Source organism: Urocampus carinirostris, chromosome 1 (genome assembly GCF_059441175.1).
Source record: "Urocampus carinirostris isolate Australia breed hairy pipefish chromosome 1, RoL_Ucar_1.0, whole genome shotgun sequence".
Classification (NCBI taxonomy): Eukaryota; Metazoa; Chordata; class Actinopteri; order Syngnathiformes; family Syngnathidae; genus Urocampus; species Urocampus carinirostris.
This window is the reverse complement of record NC_142349.1, coordinates 32016438-32033034: the sequence shown is the minus strand read 5'-3', so window position 1 is coordinate 32033034 and position 16597 is coordinate 32016438. Positions and strand designations below refer to the sequence as shown.

Sequence of the window (16597 nt, the reverse complement as noted above, 5' to 3'; positions counted from 1 at the left end):
GGACTTGGCATCAAGGCCAAGCTAGGCCAAGCTAAGGTCCTGGCATGAATTGCGAATGATAATTTGATCAAATCTGTGAATTAGAGCACGTCTAAGAATTGCATGTACTTGCATGTGCATCATGAATGAGCTAAGGCTGCAATCATGATTTTAAGACAGGAGATGGCGACATACAGTAACAGAGTTTGAAATTCCATTTAGCTCCTTAATCTTAAGACAATAGAACGTTTTTTTTCTATGCTAAAATTTATTTATCACTTTCTTGCTCTGACAATCAAATGATGAATAAAAAAAATCTCATGTCTCGCAAAGCATTGTGGGGCTTGGGATGGTGTAATAATAGTCTGCGGTTTGCAATAATCTGGTTTGTGCAGCCCTTTGAGACTCTTTGTGATTAAGGGATATACAAATACTGTAAAGTTTACAGTGTAAACAATAAGTTTCATTCATTCTGAAATCTGACTGTCTCAATAGACACAAATGGGCCTAGGGTGTCCCCTGCTCACTGCCTGAAGATAGCTGGGTTGTGACCAGAGGATTGTTGGTTTTATTTGAATACTGCATATTTTGTTTTGCATTTCATGTTTCATGCCATCACATGGACAGAAACATGTATAACATGCTTTGTGCCTGCAAAGTGAAGTGTTTTTACATGAATTGTTCTGTGTTACTTTGTCTTTGTTTTTGTTGGTGCAACAAGTGAAATAAGCGAAGTAAGAAGGGAACATAAAGTGCATATTAATCTTTATTTAATTGATTGGTCTCTCAGGAACCGTCCTCTTATGGTTCAGATCCTACCTGTCAGATAGGACGCACTGTGTTAAATATGGTGAAATGACATCTGAGCCCTTTAGTGTTACCTGTGGTATTCCACAAGGTTCAGTACTTGGCCCCCTTCTTTCCAGCATTTACATGCTTCCATTAGGTGATATTATTTGCAAGTGCGCAGATGACACTCAACTATATTTTCCAATGGAGGAATCTCATCTCATCTCATCTCATCAGCTGCACCGCTTATCCTCAGTAGGGTCGCGGGGGTGCTGGAGCCCATCCCAGCAATCATCGGGCGGTGGGCAGGGGACATCCTGAACTGGTTGCCAGCCAATCGCAGGGCACACGGGGACAGACAACTCACTCGCTCAGTCACACCTAGGGACAATTTGGACCAGCCAATTCACCTGAAATGCATGTCTTTGGAATGTGGGAGGAAACCGGAGTGCCCGGAGGAAACCCACGCAAGCACGGGGAGAACATACAAACTCCGCACAGTAAGGCCGGGAGCTGGATTTGAACCCACGCAGGAGGTTCCCACGACCTCAGAACTGTGCCGCACACGCGCTAACCACTGCCCCGCCGTGCTGCCCCCAATGGAGGAATCTGCCACTCTAAATTGCGGAAATTTGGAGGCTTGCCTCACTGAGATAAAAGAGTAGATGTCACTCAACTTCTTGCGCCTTAACTCTGAAAAGACCGAAATGTTAGTCATTGGTCGATCTAAAAAAAACTGCTCTGAACATTGACAAATGTAAGATCACCAAGAGTGACTCAGTTAAAGATTTAGGTGTCATATTTGACCCCGATCTGTCCTTTTAAACACACGCAAAAAATATTACTAGAACAGCTTTCTTCCATCTTTGCAACATTGCTAAAATTCGTCCTATGCTGTCTCAGCCAGATGCGGAGATTATAATTCACGCGTTTGTTACTTCCCGTCTCGATTACTGTAATGCTCTACTCTCCGGTCTCCCAAAGTCCAAAATCATGAGCCTTTAGCTGATACAAAATGCTGCAGCGAGGTTTTTAAACTAAGACAAGAAAGTTTGATCACAATACCCTGATTTTAGCTAACCTGCATTGGCTCCCTGTTAGCTTAAGATGTGATTTTAATGTTCTGTTGGTATTATACAAAATTATACATGGACTTGCTCCCTCATATCTTTCAGATTTAATTTCCCCCTATGTTCCGGTCCGGAGCCTTTGCTGTGAAAATGCTGGTCTACTAGTGATCCCAAGAGCCAAGAGGAGATCCGCAGGTTCGAAAGCATTCTCCATCAGGGCCCCGGTGCTGTGGAATGCTCTTCCTCCTGAGATTCGATCTGCATCCTCAGTGGAAATGTTTAAATCTAAGCTTAAAACACACTTCTACTCTATAGCATATGAATAACCTATACTTTATGTTGATAATATGTGTATAAGTTGCCCTCATGTAGGTTAATAGTCTGTAATAATAGTTTGCAATAGTCTTTGATCTGTGCAGCCCTTTGAGACTCTTTGTGATTAAGGGCTATACAAATAAACATGACTTGACTTAACTTGACTTAATTAATTCAACATAAGACGTTATTCCAAAAGTATTTGGACTCGGGCGAAGTTAAGGGAAATCCATAGCATTTATTTTCCGCCTTTATTTTGAACTACACTTAAACCTAGCGAATCATTTATTGAATCACATGGTACACCCGTTTCGTGGGGCTTCAAACATCACCCCTCCACAGAGGCTCTCAAGGCGCTGCTTCTATATGTAGGTAGCGCAGTCCTTCTATCTCTCACCCAGCGCCTCACCCACTCTCTAGGTTTATGCCTGTTTAAATGACTGACAGGCACATTTATGACACCTCTCCCTACCTGGCCTGCTGCTGGATCTCACCAGCCAGGGAGAAGAAAGGGCCAAATCATTGTGTGCAGACTTATCAGAAGTTAAATATGATAGCTTCTGAGAGGCAAACGGGAAGCGCAGCTCAGTGTGGACTTTTTTTTTCTCTCCCCAAAACGGAAAAGGACAATGCCAGATAAACATATGAAAGAAGTTGCTCTTACAGAGAACAAACTAGCTGCAACTAATAATGTAAACATGTTACTGTTTCTGAAGAAAGACCTGGGATTCCTAGGTCACTATGACAACAGAGCTAAAGGGGCTTGTTTGCTACATTGCCGATTTTTGGGTTTGACTCTCTTGACATTTTTCTCTTTAACAGTTATTGTAATGGGAGTATATTATTTATCATACTGTTGAAGGTTTTTAGATTGTGTTGTTTGTACTATTTGCACTTTTGACTTTATTTTCAAAATATTGCGCAATGGAAGGTCTATTTGACATGCAGACATTGTTATATTTATATTTTTGTCACATCGGTGCTTTTTTACGTAACTCTTTTGGTATTTGTTCTGAAAAAGTGGTAATAGAAATATGTATATGGTCTGTACTGTTAATGTTTGAATTGTATTTATCCAATAAAAAATAATTTTTAATGTTTAGAATCTTTGTACTGTGTTTATTGTTAATATAAACCAGTCATGTTCAGATTTTTCCTGGCCCGCGGCCTCTGTCATAAAAATAATTATTTGTGGCAACCACAGCACAAAATCAATTTCTACAAAAAAAATCATCACTCCACCAGATGATGGCAGTAGCCCTTAGGGCACCTTGCTCTTGGGTTACTCGTGAGAATTTTAGCCCATCCCATTTCCGTCATGGCGGCTGTAAATGAAAGTACTATGGAGTATTTTTTTTCACCGAAATCCTAAATAACTGTGTGCGCCTACTTTGCCAAGAAATGGACTGTGGCTGTTTTCAAAGAGTATAATATCGAGTGGGATACTGACTACAAAAAGTTACCTGGACAGCAGTGCTTTTTTACAAGACCCCTGAGTCGAATGAAAGTGCTACAAAGACGAGCTACGATTTTGCAACGCAGATCACCAAACACTGCAAACCTTTCACAGAGGTTGAATTTATTTAGGACTGTCCAATTAATGCCAGACTGAATAGTCGGGCCTCCCAAATCTTTAGAATACCAAATCTTTAGCATACCAAATCTGGTCCGCTTTCTGAAAAGTTTGGACAACCCTGATATAAACTAATTGAAGGGGAAGGGTTTAATTGTTCAATAATGGTGACATCAAAAAATATCGGTGATAATCTATACTAGCATTTAACAATTTGGATCTTATCAATATTAAAATTCCCAGTATCGCCCATCCCTACTTAATGCATCTCAGTAGAAGGCTACAGTTCTACACCGCTCCTTCGATCTCATTAAAATGGTCACGATGACTTTTGTCACTTTGCTTCTCCTCGGACAAGATTACATCGGCGAGGACATAGGCGACCTCTGGATAAGTTTGTAGAATTTTGCCCTAACGTAGATGGAAGTCGGGGGCCCCCCCGCCGTCACGCTGCATATCTGGGCCGACAGATGAGCAAGACATTGTGTGACTTTGACCAGGCCCACAAGCAAGGCACCGCCGGCCAGCATCAGGCTGGGCCACAGCAGTGCACTCAGCGTCCTCCTCAGAGTGTATTTCCTGCTCAAAATCACATCCCTGGGGTGCCGGGTCCTGTCTCTGAGGCAGGAGGTGCCGCTTCCCAGCTGAGCATCCAAGTTTGTTTTCACCTTCAGGGCTTCACTTTCAAGTTCCGTTTGCTCCATTTTACATTTGGGGATGTAGAAACACTGCCAAGAAGACAAAACCTTCTTTATTTTCCCAAAATAATAAAAGGAATGATATAAAAGGATTACAATTTAAAACATTACATAGAGAATAAAGATAATATTAAAAATAGAAAAACTACTGCAGTATCAAAGTACTCTACTGTAAATACATTGAAGGAAATCTGAACGATCAACAACACATAATTTAAAAAAAAAAAATATATATATATATATATATATATAAATATATATATATATATATATATATATATATATATATATATATATATATATATATTGACCAAAGGGAGACTGTGTAATATTTGGCCACTAGATTTTGTCGTATTGTGTAATGTAACTGGAAATAGTTGCTATTAGGAAGTGCTCGGCAAGATTTCCTGCACCACAACAATATCTATAATAGCCCAGCCGATTAATAACGTTAGCGATGATAACGCTAAGTATAACGATAACAATAACCGATGATGATAATTATAATAATAATAATAATACGCCTTAAATCCGCTGTTTGGGGTGGGGCGATGGAAAGTGGCATCACGCCTTTTCTTATTTTCACCATTTTCATGCTAGACAAAAAAAATAATTGAAACAAGCATGCCGTCACTCTCCAGCACTCTCCCCCAACCCCTATTCCTCCTGTTCTGCCCCAAACACCTTTGCTAAAAGTAAAATAAAAGAAGATCAGCTGAGGGGAGAATAAAGCATAAGGGCTCTTTGAACTAAGTTAAACATTTTTGACACATACTTAATAGAGAAAAGCTTTTTTAACCCTCGTGGCACACAGGTACATGTTATGTACTTTTGTATGTCTTTTGTGTTTTCAATCAAAAAGAGAGAATTGAAAAGTACACATTTGGGAGCTCAAATATTCCAATACTGTATGTGAAAGTTCAAAATGGCACTGTGCTGTGATTTAAATGTTATTGCTTTTAGAAGACAACGAGATACTATACACAAAGCGTGCTCTGTACATTATTTGGACGTGTTGACATCCATTATAATTCATAATCTTTGACTTAACTAAACACCTAAACCTGTTGTATTTCAATACAATTTGTGAAATTTTGGGTTTTATCTCGTTAGTGCCGTGAGGTCAATAGTATGCGGTGCATTCGCAATGATCGCAACAAGGCTTTAGGGCTAGGACCTTAGCTTAGCCTTTTGGCTGAGAGTAAGTGTCCCGGCTCCTAGACTTTGTAGCATATAATGAACTGACCGATAACGGATAATGAATAACGAAGATAGATCAATAACCCTTAAAAACCCCAAAACCCCCCGCAAAATAAAATCAAAAGACTTTTTGAAAATTTTGCCTCTTGGCACAGCCAAAGCTTTTGGGGGCGTGTTGACCCTGCGCTGCTTCATAGATAAACAACTAATTGATTGGTGGGAAAGATAAGATCAGGATGATTCCTGTGGGAAGTGTTAACAATTCAAAGAAAAACTTGCTCTACTCTCAACTATCATTGGTCAGCTGTTTGCAGTGGCGGTTCTACACAAAATGACTCCCTGGGCGAGACCACCTCCTAATGCCCACAACCCCCACCACCGGGCTGCCCGCCTCGCCCGTGCCTATTAACGCCGCTGTCTGCTGTGTGGATCGTGACCTCTTTGGCAAAATGTATTTAGGGGCACTGACTTGGGCAGGATGGAAAGGAAATACTTTGTCGATTTGGTCATGGAGGGGAAAATCTGAACCGGAATTTTTTTTTTCTCTGACCCCTTGGACTATTCCGATGAGGATTTTGAACCTGATTGCTTGGCAGACAAACGGAAGAGGTTTCTGACAACGATGACCCGGGTGACGGTGTGGATAAAGGGGACATAGAGGAAGATCTGGGTGATGAAAATATGCAAGATTATGTGGAAGACGTGAGTGGAGAAAACATTTGGCGATCCAAAAATGAAAAAAATTATGTGGTCTCTATCACATAAATTGGCTGGCCACTTTAAACCTCCAACGCTACCATACCTTGGGCCAACTTTGCAATTGCCCGCATCAGTAGCCCAGCCACTGCACTCAGTTTATTTTTTTGAGGAAATTATTGACTACATAGTCGCAATGTCTAATTTATAAGGGGGGGGGAATAATTATGCGCTGGAACACGATCACCGCACAGCAACTCCATGCATACTTAAGACTTCTCGTTTTAGCTGGAATATACAAGTCAAAAGACGAGTCAGCAAAGAGCCTGTGGGACAAAGAACTGGGTCGTTTGATGCTTGCTGCTACAATGTTCTTCATGAAATGAAATGAAATGAAATGATCTGCATTTATATAGCGCTTTTCAAGTCAATGACTTCCCAAAGCGCTTTACAATGTACTCCACATTTCCCAATAGCGGCCTTGCAGCCATATAAGGCGCTAACCTGCTTATTGGGGGTATTAGGGGTTCAGTGTCTTACCCAAGGACACTTCGACATGTAACACGGACAAGCCGGGATTCGAACTGGGATCCCTTGATCCCAAGACGAGCGCTCTACCTCCTGAGCTACTGCCGCCCCCTCAAGTTTAGCGGGTGAATAAAAAATAACTCAAAATCTGTATGGATAGGCCTGATGCCACGGAACATTTTGAGTGATTGGAAGTCAAAAAATGTTCATAGATGACAGAGTTATCACACTTCAAGGTCACTTCCAAATAATGTACACTGGCATGCCGTGTGCAAGGTTTTTGGGAAGACTACTATAGTATTATCAAAAAAATGGCATGTGCTGAAAAAAAAAAATCACCACTTTTTGACTAATATGAAGCTAAAATATATAGGTACTGTCCTAAGAGCCAGGGGAGAAATAAATAAATAAAAAAACTGTATGTATATGGATAAGTCTGATGACCCTGAAGATTTTGAGGGGTTACAGGTAAACAAATATTCACAAATAGTTGAGTTATCACATTTTAAGTTCACATCCAAAAAACGTACACCGACATACATTGTGTAACCAAAAAATGCATATAAAGAGGGTTATGGACACCTCAAATGACACAGCCCACCTTCAAATAATAAGCAAAATACATGAACAGTCATTTACACATGTATTTTTTAAAATATTCCCGTGTCCAGAAGCATGTATTTGATCTAAAGAGAGCCGACATAAATGTCTGTTATTCTGTTGCTTAAGCTACCCAGAAACCTTGGCAATAAACTAAAATGATGCATTTTGGTCTCTTTGAGTTTCTGTAGTCTGTATACTGTCTTGTGCTTTTTAGCACTCGTTTCCATTTGCACGACACCATACAGCTGCATCTAGTGGTAAAATATTACACATTGTCATCATTGACCCTTTACCATTTACTGTTACTTTACCGAAGCGAGTAGTGGAAGAGAATTTCCAATATAACTAATAAATACTACATCATAATTTGACAGCGAAAACAATGAATTCATCTATTTCCTTTTTAATTATTATTTCAGCTCTTGCTGGCAAAGTATAATGATATCGCAGTTGAAGAAGAGCATTCATTCATAACTTGCCTTTTTTCTGATATGTGCAGTTTGCTACTGATTTGTTATTGATCCGCCCTAACCTTACATGTGAACAGAATAGATGAACTAATACGCCTTGTTGAGGGAAAACATTTAAAAGAAAATTGGGAACTAAAACATAAAGCAGTCTACAAAAAAATGATGTATTTGCATAAAGGTTTTTTGATCATGACTGCATCCACATTGGCTGAACTTGATTGATCCTTACTTTGGGTGTAAGCAACACCGACTCCTCGTTCAAGTGCAGAAAGGCTCTTTGATTGGCGCGCGTAAGATTTACAGTGACCGCCAGGCACGGCATGCTGCTCACACCTCTGCAGTCCACCCACTCGTGCAGGATTTCAGCGTGCACCAGAACACAAACGTCCTCCTCCTCCCACCTACTGCGGCACATAAGGTGGCATGAGTTCATCCCAAGCTACCGACGTACACGTTACTCTACGCACCAACAGGGTCAAAGATAAGAAATAACAGAGACACTTAAAGACAGAGAAAGAGACCGGGACTTGTATTACGATGAGGGCAGAAACACTGACACACACATACACACACATACGAAGATGACGATATGTAAGACTAAAATGGTTGTGCACCAATAGAAAACCTCACCAGTGTTGAGACACGAAACCGATTTTGGGTGGCATTTCCCTTTTTGGCGAATAAGAATGGAAATCCCAAAGAGTCTAGATGGAGACTAAAATCCTGGAATACTGTTGATATTCAATATCGTTCTGGGCTGGAAGAGTGGATCTCAGAAAAATGCTGAGTCAACAAAACCTAATGTGCTGAGTTGGCTTTTTTCACCTCTTGAGTAACCCCCCTTCTGCCTGTGAAAGATGATTTTTATATGTAAACTCATTCCCCCTGTTCTTGGGTGGTCTGACACCCAGTCGGACAGACAGACAAATATTTGTATATAAAGACTAACACACACTATAGGGTTTATATATATATATATATATATATATATATATATATATATATATGTAAAGGGTTAGGGTTATATGTATGCGTGTGTGTGTGTGTGTGTGTTTGTGTCTTTATTCACAAATATTTATTTGTCTGACTGACTTAGGGTTAGGGTTAGGGTTTGGGTTGGAGTAAAAGTAAAAGTAAAAGTTAAAGTTAAAGTTAACAATTAAGTTAAAGTTAAAGTTTAGGGGTTAGGTTAGTAATCTTTGCTGACAGTGGTTCCTGGAGGCACTGGCTAGTTAGGTTAGGAACTTTGCTGCCATTGGTTCCTGGAGCCCGTCTTACCTGTCCAGTGGATTCCGTCCTGTGTGGTGTGGAAGTCCTGTTCTGGGAGTTTTGGTAGGTATGGCATGTTCCTGGAGATGTGGTCATTGATTTGCTCCAGGTTGAATTTATGGAGGGGTTCCAGTTGCTGTGAGTAGTTGATCAGTGGTCAGGTTATGTTTAGGGTTAGCATCAAGGTTATAGTTAGGGTTAGATTTGGGTTAGGGTTAGGGTTAGGGGTTGTGGTTAGGGTTAGGGTTAGCCCGGTTAGCCCGATTAGCCCGGTTAGCCCGGTAAGCCCAGTTAGGCCGGTTAGGGTTGGGTTTAGGGTTAGCTTGGTTCGGGTTAGCCCGGTTCGGGTTCGGGTACAGGGTGCGGGTTAAGGTCAGGGTTAGGGTTAGCCTGGTTAGGGATTAGGGTTGGGTTTAGGGTTGGGTTAGGGTCAGGGTTTGGGTTATTCCGGTTAGGATTAGCCCAGTTAGGGTTTCATATATTTATATATATATATATATATATATATATATATATATATATATATATATATATATATATATATATATATATATATATATATATATATAAATGTACACACACACACACACATTAGCTGCATCACTTATCACTTATCCTCAGTAGGGTCGCTGGGGTGCTCGAGCCCATCCTAGGTATCCTTAGGCAGTGGGCAGGGAACACCCTGAAAGGGTTACCAGCCAGACGCAGGGCATACAGGGACAGAAAATTCACTCGCTCTTTCACACTTAGAGACAATTTGCACTGGCTAATTAACCTGACATGCATGTTTTTAGAATGTGGGAGGAAACCGGAGTGCCGGGCAGATCATGCAAACTCCACACTGGAAGGCTGGTAGCTGGATTTGATCACATGACCTCAGAACTAAATACTGTTTTACTATTTGGGTTTTCAATTCTACTGTGCCAATGACCTCGCCAGAAAGGGAAATGCCACCCAAAAATGATTTCGCATACCAACGCTCTATTGGCACACAGCTATTTTAGTTATTGATTAATTTATTTGGGTGAAGCATTTCCTTTAGACTGTGTATTTGAGTTACTAATAGTTTGTGTTGTGAAAGGATAGTGGGATTGTGGAATGCGTTCTTAAGGATGGGCCGGGCACCCGTATGATGCGGCAGGGTTAAACCAGTGAAAGCTGTCGGGCCCTGCTGTTGAACAGAAGAGTGTGTTGTGTCACCCTGACCCCAGTGACATGGCTGCTTTCTCGTGTCCCGTTTCATCTGGAGGGACTAAAACATGACCAACTTAGGTGCCGAGGTGCCTAACTTGTTTGGGTGTTTGGGCAATTGAGTTGGCCATTGTCCAAAAAGTTTTGTGTGTGTTTTTTGCTATTTTTTCCCCTTTTATTTTCTTAATGTATTTGTTTGTCTTGTTGTCGGTCACCCCTCTTGAGGGATATGACCAAGAAAGAAAGATAGATAGATAGATAGATAGATAGATAGATAGATAGATAGATAGATAGATAGATAGATAGATAGATAGATAGATAGATAGATAGATAGATAGATAGATAGATAGATAGATAGATAGATAGATAGATAGATAGATAGATAGATAGATAGATAAATAGATAAATAGATAAATAGATAAATAGATAGATAGATAGATGGATAGAATATAGTTTGTGTCTGTAACCATGCCAGAACACTTTGAAATTCCAACGAGTCAGCTTATCTTGCCCAAGGTTGAAAATAATGTAAATTTGGTAAACTGGAAGTTTTCACAGAGACTAATCTTTCAAACCATGCCCATGTCTTATGAACTGCTACTTGGCTGGTTTCCTAATATTTTTTTAGTGTACAAGCTTCTCTAAACAAGCCCGGAATACATTCTGTCTTTTTCGTTTTACTCATGTTTTTTTGTGGGACTTCGTTCTATTGCATTAAAAATCGACCACTGAACTGCTCTTGTCAGCTTATTTTTTAAATTTGAAAAACTGTCTCATTGAACCAGATGTTTTGAATTGGACACAGAGAATATAGCTTGCACCTTCTGTTATCATTTCTACCTGTTTACATGCGGCTTGACCGTTGTGATCCCAACCACAAAGTACATGAGTACGGAGAATGCCATCATGCTGAAGCCCAACAAGATGGCTCTCTCTTCCCCGATGCTCGCCACCGACTTCTGGGTTCTCACTCGCTGTTCGTCGGGATCCTCTGCAATTCCGCTTCTGTCATTTTCTTGGGCCGTCACCCTGTGGAGGAGCTCCCTGTGTTCTCAATGATAAGCATACTCAATGAATATTTACTGTATTTTGGGCAGGATGAACTCTGAGGGAGAAGAATGCACATTCAACGTTTTTCATTGAAAAGAGAAGATTTCAAGCAAGGTTTTTAGTGAAGAAGTGAAAGTTGTTTAGTATAGGGTAAGGGTGTAAAAATAGTGATTGGAATTCTGGCTTCTGTTAGCGAGCCAGCTCCCAAACAACTTCAGATTTGGGTGTCCTGTATCTAGTGCCTATAGAAGTTGTTGGTTATATGTGAAATTTTGGTCTTGCAGACATTAAATTCTGCTTTGGAGCCATGAAACAATTCCTTTTCCTAGTTTCACACAATTCTCTTTTACTTTATTTCTTTTTTTCCTGTTGTCTCTCATTTTTTAACCATTCCTGTGCTCACTGAGTGTGTATGTGTGTACATGCTGCCACCCCACTCCATAACCCTAGAATTGAATTAGTAAAACGACAATTTAGGGCCACTTTTGGAGAAAAAAAAATCAAGCAATGCTTAATTTTGTATTAACAATGTTGATTGTTCCTCGATTATTACGGTTCATTAAGGCCATCTGCTGGAATTGCGCTCTTTAATCCAACAAAAACTAATTTCAAAATTTGAAATTTTTTTTTTGTGTATTATGAAATGTGATTTTCAATGTTTGGCCGCTCTGCATTTATTTGTCAGAGAGCATCTTCCTCGCATGTGTGAGTTTGGGTCGTGTACAAATGGTGTTTTATGTATTTTTTCAAATATACTTTTTGATCTAGAGCCTTAAAACAGTGTTTAAACTAGACAAAATGATTCTGAATATTTTACCATTTTCCAGGTAGTGTCTATGTTATGTTCTAAAATTTATAAATTACAGTTAAAAAATATTCCAATTTGTTCACAGTTCATGGATCCCTAAACCATCTAGGTTGTATGGGCACCATTTCCTGTGGTCTGTCTTGGGCTAGTACAGCCTCGTGGTGCCTATCCCTCTCAGGCCAATTTTAATATGTACTTTGGCTTAAATAGCCTACAACACAACTTGTGTGTAATGTTGCATTTTGATTTTTTATTGCCGCCTGACGTCAAATGAAAATGTTATCTCAGTGCCCAAGGGCTTTGGTAACAACCAATCACAGCTCACCAGTTTCTGGGTTCGGTCCACCAGCTGAGCCCTGAGGCTGCATTCGTGGAAAATGGAAAATCTAATTTCTTTTCCAGCGTCAAACCACAAAAAGCGCACTTTAAAGGCCTTTTGAGTTGCAAAGAATGAAAAGAAATTCGACACAACCAACTTGAATCAGATGGGAGACAGTGAACGGCAAAATCAAATTTTCAGTAATACAAATGTTATTGCTTAGTTTATCATGACAACGTTTTTTGCTTTTTGAAATATGTAACCAATATTTTCTTATTCAAAAAGTGGTTTAAACTATCAACCAAATTGGTTTTAAAGGGCCAGTGTGTGTTATTTAGTGTCTCCAAGTGGTATGGATTTAATCAATAAGCAAAAATACATGAAGTACCATATAAACATGTGTTTTTAAAAAAGTACTCTTAGTTGGAGAAATTAGCATTCATTTTACATGACATGAGCCTCTCCTAAAAAATAAAAAAATAAAAATCATAAACTACCCATGTCAACATGCATTTTATAAAATACTTGTAGGTCAAGAAATTTACTTTTTTTTTTAAATAACACAGGGGGGGTTGACAACACTGAGTTGTCCACCATTTTCTGGCTTGGTTACCCAAAAACCTCAGAGAGTCTGGGCAAACAATGAAAAGCATAATGGTGTCTTTTGGTCACTTTGAGTCGCTGTAATTTATATTCTGCCTTGTGCTATTTCACACTCATTTTTGGTAGCAAATAATATACACTGTCCCTTTAAATCAACCATCTTTGAGGTTTGTATTCACCTAGGCTTTCAAATCTGAACTTACGACTTCCCTGAATGCAGCATTATGATGTCATAGTCAGTTGACAGCAAATAACAAAATGGCTAACTCCTTCTATGGAAAAAGCTGTTCCATTCTGCTGCTTCTTTGATATTTCACAAGCAAAATAATAATCTGAATGCTGTTTTTGAACTTCTAGGGGCAAAGTCTACTTTATGTGAAATAAGACATATGTGCCTGTGTATCTTTATTAACCAGCGACACCTTCAATGTGATCGATCAATCCAACCCTCAATATCTATTTTTTGGCTATAAAACATTTACTGCAGCATATATGAAAAACATCAATAATGACCTCATACAATTGCAATATTCTTTAGGAATATAACATCAATTTAGTCACCAAAAACCCTTGTTATCCGTGCAGAAAATAGGTCCTCCTTTCTTTGCTCAAGAAGATTTCAATTAATCTGTTGCACAGTTACTCCGTGCGTTTCAGTTCCATCAAGAAGTTTTTTTCTATCGCCATCAAAGCTAATGCTGAGAATCGAGCCAGCCTTTTCGAATCTCTGGCATAAATCTTTATTGGATTTAGGGTTGAAAAAGTCTGTTTGACAGAAGCAATGGTCACGGGTAATTTTCTTCAGCTTTTCAATCCGATACTTCAATTTTTTTGGCCCTTAGCGTATGACAGTTTGTGAAACTGCTGACATTTCCTTTTAAAAGGACCTGCCGTTGCCAACTCGAAATCTGAAAGGCCAAACCAACAGTTTTATAAAAACATATTTTACCCCACAGGGCCTGCAGAACTGATTGTGAAGGCCTCTGGGTGTATTTCTTGCCGTGGCATCAATGCTTTAATATGAAAGCAAAAGCGCAACTGAGGAAAATAAATGAAGCTGACAGAAAATTTTGAATTATTTAATAAGTTTTCACATGATTCAGATATTTTTAGGCCAGTAGAGAAGGCTTTGCAGGCCCTGATAGCCCACGACTTGTCTTAACGACTCCTGCTTTTCACAACTAAGGTCTGATCCCCTGCTGAGGAGGATTTTTCCAGTTTGCTCACCCACTGTTTACTTCAAAGAGTTAGGCTATACAAAGTCAATAATGTCACGTAAGAAGTTATTAAAACATAGATTTTACTATACTACTGTTGTTAAATTCTATCAATGGGACCACAAAACCAGATTGTTTAATATCTATAATATGGCTTCTCTTACATATGTCTATCTATAAGGAGATATTTTGTTAGGTAAAGGACTTAACATCAATAATCTGAACTGTTTCATAAAAAATTGTTTTGTTCCTTGCGCACTTGTAGCTACAAGTCAACAGGAAATGTTTCTTCACAGGATAGATTTTACCTTAAAGGGCCAGCAATCTGTTTTAATGCCACACTGAGGATGACGGAGAAGTGACAAAATGAAAGCAGCAGAGTCAAGTGACAAAAGGATGTATTCATCCTGTGGTAATTGTTATTGGGTGTCATAATACCTTTTAAATAAAATCATTGCCACATTTGTTAAAACCCACAACCTGCCGGCGATAAAATGTCGGGCGAGTATTTAAGGTTTTAATCTGTGACCTCTCTCCAACAAGTGATAACCATTTAAGTCTTGCGGTTGGCTCAAACAAAAAATGTGCAGTCTCAGATATAAAAATGTATTTAAAAATACAGTGTTATAAAATTCAGGTCACATGATGGGTGTTGTGTACATCATGGGAAGAAATGCTAATCTTGGGGAAAAGTCCTTTAAGCAATGAATGCATGAAAAACTGTGAGGGAGTGAGCTCGGTATTGAAGAGTTTGGTAATAAAGTGTAGGAGAGAACATTTGTAATTATTTGTGAACTGATCCTGAAAGATATAAGTCTACGCATGGCCGCACGTATTCAACATTTGTCACTCAGTTTGGGCTAATGAAAAGTGAAACAGAATGTTATACCGATTTTTAATTACTTTCATTTTTTTTTTCTTTAACATTTGTATCTGGTACTGTGACAAAAAATTGTGTAATAAGACCCATTGCCTTTCCCTGCTTCATCTATGTCCGTAGCGGCCTAATTGTACCGTCGTTATCTGGCTTCAATCAGCGATAACTATCGACTAATCAATACACGGTATGCATTTCCAATTGTAATAATACTCAAGGCATGGATTATGAGGCGCACATTTCTTGCCAGTTTGGTTTTTTTTGGGTGCGCCTTATAATCTGTAAAATGCGGTATTTAAAAAGTTAAATGTTTTCCCTCAATGGAGTAAAAATGTATTTTGTACATACTATCATTATGTCTGCAGTGGTTGGCGCGTGTGTGGCACAGTTCTGAGGTCATGAGATCAAACCTCCTGTGTGGAGTTTGCATGTTCTCCCCGTGCTCGCGTGGGTTTCCTCCGGGCACTCCGCTTTCCTCCCACATTCCGAAAAAGCATGCTTGTTAGGTTAATTGGCCGGTCCAAATTGTCCCTAGGTGTGAATGAGCGAGCGAATGGTCTGTCCCTGTGTACCCTGCGACTGGCCAGCAACCAGTTCAGGGTGTCCCCTGCCCACTGCCGGAAAATAGCTGGGATGGGCTCCAGCACCCCCGCGACACTACTGAGGATAAGCGGTGCAGATAATGGATGGATGGATGGATATCTTTATGTCTATTTTTTCCTATTTGACTAAAAAACATCTTATCTTAACATGAAATACAAATTTAGAACGGTCTTTTAATTTGTCTAGCTAAAGGATTAAGTTTTATTCATATGCAGAATCGCAAGGTTAAAACTTTAGCAGCGTTTCCACTGATTTAGATCTTGTTTCCGGGCCGTGTCAATGGTCGATGGTCCTCCTACCGTGTTTGTCGCCTGCGAGCCCCCTGCAAGTTGATGTTGACGGGGATGCTGAAGGATCTCCGGGGAGAGGCCGTGTTCAAGAACATCTTGACTCGGGCACTCCCGATATTCACCTAACAAGCTCTTCTCTGTCTTCCCCAAAGTTTAATGTGTGTATGTCAACAGCTCAAGGCGGATCGTCTCCGGCGGGCTCCAGCGGCGACCAAACCGAAGGGACGGAAGCCGACCGCTGAGGGAGAAAGTCGTTTGTTTACTCAGGCTCAAAGGTGAGAGCGAAAACAGCTTCCACCTCTGTGTCTGTTTCTATAGAAACCGGCACAGGTAAGCCAGGTAGGATGCTTAATGGCCTCTCAGTGGGCCGGGGTGGGCGAGATGGATGTCACGTCTTGTTTGGATCTTGATTACGGAAGCTTTGCAGAGGACTTTCCTACCAATTCGGT

At 39.9% G+C, this 16597-nt stretch overlaps 1 protein-coding gene across 1 annotated transcript; it reads right to left on the bottom strand.

Moving 5' to 3' along the window:
* Nucleotides 1-4085: 4085 nt before the first annotated feature.
* Nucleotides 4086-16243, bottom strand: kcnmb3 (potassium calcium-activated channel subfamily M regulatory beta subunit 3). The gene is made up of 4 exons (XM_088354911.1): nt 16158-16243; nt 11222-11425; nt 8151-8325; nt 4086-4454 (listed from the first exon to the last, which is right to left on the bottom strand). The coding sequence occupies exons 1-4, from the start codon at nt 16241-16243 to the stop codon at nt 4086-4088; spliced, it is 834 nt and encodes a 277-aa protein (XP_088211037.1).
* Between the last annotated feature and the right edge of the window lie 354 nt (nt 16244-16597).